The sequence below is a fragment of the Poecilia reticulata genome, linkage group LG7 (assembly GCF_000633615.1).
Source record: "Poecilia reticulata strain Guanapo linkage group LG7, Guppy_female_1.0+MT, whole genome shotgun sequence".
Classification (NCBI taxonomy): domain Eukaryota; kingdom Metazoa; phylum Chordata; class Actinopteri; order Cyprinodontiformes; family Poeciliidae; genus Poecilia; species Poecilia reticulata.
Window position 1 is genome coordinate 7,191,800 of NC_024337.1, and position 7,833 is coordinate 7,199,632.

Here is a 7,833-nt window from a genome sequence, read left to right on the forward strand (position 1 = left end):
CCTGGAGAAGGCACTCTACCCTTTTCCGGCTCAAGACCATGGCCTCGGATTATCGTGCGATTAATTGATTTATCGTTTATCGCAACAGGCCTAGCTGTCAGGAAATTACGACTCCACAATCCTCCTGGTGGCACTAACACTAGTCTGTAAAATGACGACAACACAAGTTGGGAGAAAAGACCAGAGTCAACTGGCTGTTAAACAATAACCGAGTACATTTTTWCCTCAATGTTATCTTCTGTAAAGTATTCATTACCCAATTTATATATACATAACAATAGAATACTTTGACCTTTTGGAATTATGCACCTAAACGTTAAGCAAAGTACGAAAAAACTAAAACGACTACTTTAACTAATAAAAGCTCCAACTAAACAATATCAAACTAATGACCAATAAAAYTAGCAAAAACGCACAAAAAACGAATTAAAACTGACAGAATTAGACAAAAATTSCCAACAAAATAAAACTAAACTATATTGAAAAACCCAAAGGCATWAGAACCCAAACGTTGGTTCTGATAGGCAACCAGAAAGTCAACAGAAAACATGACATGACCCATAGACTGAGTGCCCTCATTTAGGCAGCAGTCACATGTCAAGTACAACAACCAGGATTTAGAGCCACTACAATAATAATTTTATGATCTTCAGTGCAGATTGTTTAGTGCAGAAAGTGTAATATTGCTGTACACTCCGTTTTTTGTTTTTTTAGATTAATGTGTCTATCTTTATCTTGATGTTGCTGCTTCTGAATTTCCTTACGGAATGACAGTAAAGGATATTTCTTTTCCAAWATTATTACCGTTTAAATTTAAACTGTACACTATATGCATATCGCACAGAATTACCCTAACCYTGGACAGAAGTTCAAACTGAATGAAGCTTTTTTTTCTGTTCAAATTGTCAACCCACCACAGTGGAGGGTGCGTTGCTCCTATTTACGCGCCACTTCATTCTTTTATCCGCATTTGGTCAGTGGTGGGTGCCAATTAGCAAAATATAAAATCTTTGGCAGTATTGCCCAGATTGAAATCATATTCCAAATGCAAATCAGATGCAAAGACAAATGGTGTTGAAAAGTTATTAACTAAAAGACAAGGCAAATATCAAACAGAGTCAMACTGACTTTAGAATCCACACCTGCATATATATTAAAATTTTAATCAAAATATAATTTTCACATCCACCATGAAAGGCAATGGCATTTATTTTTAGACTGTCACAAGAAAATAAAAGCTGCTTTCAAAGAGAATGTCAAGTAAATCTTCAATGTAGTTCCTTTCTGGATCACCGAGTTTAGCACAGACTCTTTTAAAGTTACACACCACAGACATGTATTGATTTAAAAAATAGAGAACGTGTGCTGGTGCTACAAGAAGCTTTGCAAAAGAGAAGACGACACTGAAGTCAGAAAATAACCTACAYMTGCATGTGCAAACTCCAGTAACTCAGAGCCAACTGAATACCTGCAGAAGAAAAGTGTTCAACCTCACAGCTCAGACCTGTGAGCCAGCAGAGATAAGGGGTCAGTCCCCGCAGTAACAAACAAGACAGGCAATATCAGATGAAAAGCTGCAGAAACACCCATCATTTCCTTCCTCCATTAAAAGGTAGAACTGAACATTATTGCAGTCTGACCTTTGTGTGAAAACATAATGGGATATCAACAATATTGATGCTCCTATTGAGYGAGTATCTGCTTGGTTTACAGACAGACTGAAGTCAAATAAGCATGAGAAGCTAAAAATACTGTTTTATTGTAAAAAAGGAAAAAAACTACAGCCATATTAAAGCATCATAAAGTTATAAATAAAAACTAGCTTAAGACTTCAACCAAAAAGTTTAAACAAAAAAAAACATTTTAATGTCAATGAGAGCAAAACAGAAGTCCTRTTTTGTATTCACTAACAATGACCAAGTAATCAATTTTTCTCTGTCTAGTTTGGATCCAAAAGCACAGAAACTTAAATATTGATCCACTGAGAGTCGAGTGATCAATAACAAAGACTGATGTCAATTTTGAACTCACCAGGGCGTCAATGAGGACTTCGGCTCCCTCCTCACTCTCATGSAGYGTGTCAATATCTGTCAGCTCCTGCAGCAGGTCCACCACTGCTATGGCAACATGTGGTTAATGTTTAGAAAAATAAAGACTATTACAACACGTTTTCATCATTACATTTATGGGGAGGATAAAAATGATTACATTGAAATTAACATTTAAAGCTGTCCTTCAAACAGGAGAAACAATGTCGGCTTCATATYTGGGAAACTTCAAAAGGATTCAAATGGTTAATCAATAAATGTAGCGATTGATTAGGTCTAAATCCCTGCTTGACACGATGAAATGCTTTGGAAGTGTTAAAAACTGATGCCACACTCTGAGATATGGAGAGGAAGATCCTCTAAAAATTATATATAGCCTTATTATTTATATGAAACAAAATTGTATTATTAATGTCAGTTTTCCTTAATATTGCGTGCCAATGTGCAATCTGAATTATTTCCACATTTCCCCAGGCAGTCTCCTATCATTTCTCCTCGCTACACTAAAGATTTCCTGAGACATAGCTAAACAGCCAATCGTGTGGTTTTTAGGGGAAAACAAAAAAATATTTGGCCAATCAGTTTTGCTCAATTTTATGTCTTGGGGTCGCTGCATATTTCCAAAACATTAAAATATAATGCTAGAGAAAATGCAGGAAAGTTTTGGATCGCTATGGTGATGAAGCTGACCATGGTGACAACGGCAGCCAAGAGGAAGTTTAATTCTGCATCTTCAACGACAACAGGGAGGATTTTCCACGTGGCTGCTAAGCTACAGCTCCTGCTCCTCAGCATGTTTTACTACTTTTAGTCTCCATACTACTTTACTCTTTTTTGTTGTTTACTTTTTCTGTTTATCAGCTGTTGTCATTTGTTCTTTGCTGATRATCAGTTACGAACTGGGATTTATTTGATGCTTATGGTCTGGAAATACATGTTACTGCCCCTTTAGTGATACAGTTTCTATTTTGTTTTATAGTCTCTCTTGTTAAATGTTTTCAACCATTAATGACAAAACTGCAACTGCAACAAATTTTGAGATTCCTAGTAATTTCAGAAAGAAAAAATGTCTGGAGACATTAGACGCATTTTGCAACACTAGTTATACAACATGGTTATTTGTCTACAAACCAATAACTTTAAAAGTCCATCTTCTATAAGTCTTTCAGATGTTTAAGAACATTTGACCCCCTCATCACAACTCTGATGTCTGAAGGTTTCTCAGTCAGTATTTTAATTAGTCTTTGGTTTGGGTTTGAACTGGGCCACAGCAGAATCTCGACTCTTTCCCTTTACAGCCTTACACACTTGTTCTCATTATTCTGTTTCGAGATCATATTCCAGCCAGGCTTTAGGTGTCGATTGGACGGTGTCACATATATGGGTGACTTTAGCTTCAGCTGCATGGTATTCAAGCCTGGTGGCGGCACCACAAGCTGAAATCATCACTCCTTTATTTTATTGCATGACAGCTGGAATGAGGATTTTGCACCTGTACTGTATGCTAGTTTTGATTTTCAACAAAAGTGGAGCTGTTTCACTCAAATTCTGTCCTGGAAATGCTTTGACTGTATAAGAAATCTTATGACTACTGTGATGGAACATTTCGTTTTTAGTCTCATTTCATTTTTGATGGAACTGATGATACTTTTTACCATTTATTTACTGATTATACCTGCTGTGTTTTTGTATTTCTGTAAGATGTGTTTTTCCATTAAAGAAGTTTTCAGATAATGTTTAGATGTTTCTGCAGCTGTGATAGCAGAAGAGACCTGAAGACATCTTGGGTAAAATGCTTAATCTGGCAATTGTATTAGAGGACTGACATGTGGAATGTAGTTTGTACCCTTATTTGACCTGCACCCATGAGTAACTGACAAAGAATTAGAAGTTTCTCTTGAAATCCTTATCAGTTCTCTTTCCTGCCATAAAATCATGCCCTCCAAGAGGTGAGGGATAGTTCATGAGCTGGGGGTCAGGATGTCTCTGTGGTCCATCTGGCAATAAAGATGAGATTAGACTTTGGGTGGGTCTTTCCTTGCTGTGACTATATAACGATGTTAAGTGTGTTGTTCAGGGCTCTTCTCCTGACTGCGCTCAGTGAGAAGGGTCTTCGAACGCTTTTGMCTTTGAATAAAGAAACTTAAATACAAAGATTAATCTTTCTCTACTTATTGAAACAGATTCTCATTCTTTAAAACTTCTATAGAACTACATAAACTAGGGATGCATCGATTTTACTCTCTTAAAGAAGAAGAAATAAGAATTGCATTAAGAATTTTTTCCCCCCCAAGTCTTGTTGCTATTAGCATTCATTAATTGTTTTTATTACGGGAAAAGGAAGCATCACCTGATGTGACATGTTAAACTAGCTTTGGCATTTTAGGATAGCTGTTAGCATATTTACAGCAACCTGCAATCAAAAGCCATCAAACAAAATGTGTATTTTCTTTCTGATATGGATTTTTAGCATGAAGAGCTTTCCAAATACCTGCCAGTATTTCCAAATTCGGGATATTACCTGGTTGAAAGCTCAAAAGGATGAAACAGAACACCTCTGCTTTACTTTGTTCAGTATCCCTGTTATCTGCCATCTCGCTCTCTCTTGGCTTAAACAAACTGAAAACGTCATAAAATACAGTATTCTTTTAAATGGCTTCTTCCATTCTTATGCTTCGTCTGGTTTCATTTTTTTAGCTGCGGATGCATCCTTTGCTACAAATGATCAAGGATTCACTAAAGGAAAGCTATGCCATTGCATTTTAGGCCATGTTTATTTTATTTAAAAATGTATTTGTATTTTTCTATGCGTTTTGTATAAAATGACCTTAYGTGCTTACATGAAAAATCTGCAGAATCTGTCAATAGTTCAATAACAGTAGCCATAATTGTGATGTGTTAAATTTCATTAAATCACAAATACTGTAAATCTCTTGTATCCTGATTTGTAAAAAGCTTAGAGATAACAGCTGGGACTGTAACTGTGACAGACAAATTGCATCAGTTTCTTCAGAAATCAATGGAGCTTAACGACCCGGGAGGAAGACAATAAACACTTCTCTGTTCTTCAATAGCTATTCAGAAGGATATCAGTGTTTTCATGGCTCAGGAGGCCCAGCAGCGAGTGGACGGCGTTAAGCTCCACCAGCAGGTGGTAGAGATCCGGCATCGTCGCGATTACATGCATTTCCTGGATGATGTCGTTCAGGTCCAGCTCTGATTCCATAAACCTGATCAAAAACAAAAGGAAAATGTGCTACCTGATGTTTTTGATTCTGTCCAAATGGATCATATTACACATTAACTTGCAAGGAAACAAAGTGTGTGACAGTGAAGTGAACCGAAATGCGTCATTAGTGATGGCCTTACTTCTCTGGATTGTCTGGAAACTTTATCCTCAGCTCCTGGTTTTTGTACGACCTTTTCTCAAAGGTCAGAATCATTTTCTTCACTGAGCTCTCGTCAACTGGCTCTGCCTGTTTGATTAGTGCAAGAGTGAGAAAGAAAAGATGGGGAAAAAAAGACCATGGAGGGAAAGAAAAAAAAGGCTTTTATTGAAGCAGCTGTTGCAATAGCAAAGGAGCCATCAGGGTGACCTTAATTATGTGAGAGGAGCACAGGTTTTTTTCMCCAATCTGGGGRATATTTCACTGAAAAAGGGAATCCATTTAACCTCCTGATGGCTTAAAAGCCATAAATTGCTGGGCAGATAATGACCAGTTAGGAAATTTCAACTGGCTGACATTATGGAACAATGCGGCTCTTGGCTCTGAGTACCTCTTGACAGTGGGAATCTTTGAAAAAGCTGCAGAGTGGGATTATARGAACCTAATTATAGAGGTGGCAGTTTTCAAATGTCCTACACATGATGGTGGCATCGGTGACACCAGAAACTCTCCTGGCTGAATCTTTTYCKTTTCCTTGTGGTTGTTTCAGTAACATTTTAGGTCTCACCTGAAAAACCAGCAAAACTAAAACATGGAAAAAGCTATAAAAGTTGGATTGTATTGCAAATAAAATAGCGGTACTGTTCAGGGTTTCACACAGACAATKTTTTTATATAAAATAGATAAATTAAACAACAGGTATATCTCCAAACTTCAGGTTTTCGATGCATTTTTCATGAGTAAACTGCAGATTTTTCCAGCGCTCTCAGCCTATTTTTGACCTATTTTAAAAGTCAGAAATGCTAAAGTTAACTAAGAGTTTACAGTAGATACTTGTAAAGAGGTCAGCTATTACATAAACAGTAAAGGAGGATGGACTGACAGTAAGTGGATAAAGAAGTGGGCTGACAGACGGACACACCAACTAGCAAAATATGGCAAAGAAAGAAGTTTAAAAAGACATTTTCTTCTTCATATTTATTCAAGATTGAGGAAAATACTTTAAATTCAATATTTTTTCCAGATTCTAAGAAACCTCCAATAATAAGTAGATACAGTGGGGGAGTATTTGATACACCGCTGAGTTTCCCCACTTACAAAGAATGAAGAGGTCTGCTATTTTCACCGCAGGTACACCTCAACTGCGAGACAAAATCTAAAAAAGATAATTTCCCCCTCCAAAAAAAATAAGAAAATAAAAAATAAAAAAAATCACATTTTATTGCAGTGGAATAAGTGAGGCAACGATCTCAAACAGGTGCAGCTCCAGGTAATGAGTGGAGGATAGAAGAGGCTTCATAAAGCTGAACTAACAGGACTGTGAGAGCCAGAGTTCTTGCTGGTTGCTAGGCAATCAAATACTTATTTCACTACATAAAATGCTAGTCAACTATTTAAAAATCAKGCAAAGTGATTTTCTGGATTATTTTTATATTTTGTCTTAAGTTGAGGTGTACCTACGAAGAAAATTACAGAACTGTTTATCCTTTCTAAGTAGGGAAACCTGAAAACCCAGCATCAGATACTTATTTCTCTGTTGTGTTTAGGATCCGATTGAATCCTGTTACTTATAAGCATGAACTGTACTGGAACCGCAAAGCTCCTGTGTTGATGTACATACAGCTAAAAAGAWGCAAATAGACAATGTCTGAATGATGTAGTTTAATAACCACAGTGCTAGTCTAAATAAGTTATTTTTAAAYTCCATCATAAATTGTTTAAAAGAAGAAAAGCAATTTCACACAAARTCAATCAAATGACAGAAACATTTATTGTCTTTATTATCTGGTGAACTGAATGAAACCAACAGTTGTTTTTCTAATTTACTTTCAGCTGAGACAGTAAGAACAATTATTTATTATCAAGTAAGCCAGATCAAATGATTATTCAATGTCTACTATTGATTTATTTAATAGGACTCATTTAAATATTGTGTTGACTTTAACTTACTCGCCTGGAGAAGGTTATGGACTCAATTAGAGTTTCTGCTGATCCAGAAAGATTAAAGAACACAGGAACAAAACTTTTAGATTTAAAATTTCCCAGTAAACATTTAATCGTTAAACTTACAAGCGAAAACCCCCAGCAGAATGTATTTGAACCTGAAGTCATTTTCTTTCATATTATCTGCACCATCAGGGAATAGTTTCAGGATATGTGCAAAAAATTGGTGTGAAATTAGAGGTTTGGACTTGAATAACGCTATGAATATTAGCAWAAAATCTCACTTTCTACCCTAACAGTGAAAGTGGTTAGCAGAAAAAAACACACCTGAAAATAAAATGTTTTGACCTTTTAAAAGGCCTTGGTGTGCAGTATTGATTAACCTCAAGAATACAGTAGGACCAGAGAAGAGTAAGCCTGCCAAGAATCATTTAATCACATGATCAATTAAAAAT

General features: G+C 36.3%; 1 protein-coding gene across 1 annotated transcript in view; it reads right to left on the reverse strand.

Moving 5' to 3' along the window:
• ctnnbl1 (catenin, beta like 1) overlaps positions 1–7,833 on the reverse strand; it is an 87,020-nt gene that overhangs the window by 73,059 nt on the left and 6,128 nt on the right. Inside the window, exons 3-5 of the mRNA XM_017305639.1 lie at positions 5,418–5,524; positions 5,139–5,278; positions 2,032–2,129 (exon numbers count right to left, since the gene is read on the reverse strand). Coding sequence (XP_017161128.1) covers positions 2,032–2,129; positions 5,139–5,278; positions 5,418–5,524 — 345 coding nt within the window. The remainder of the gene's footprint in view (positions 1–2,031; positions 2,130–5,138; positions 5,279–5,417; positions 5,525–7,833) is intronic.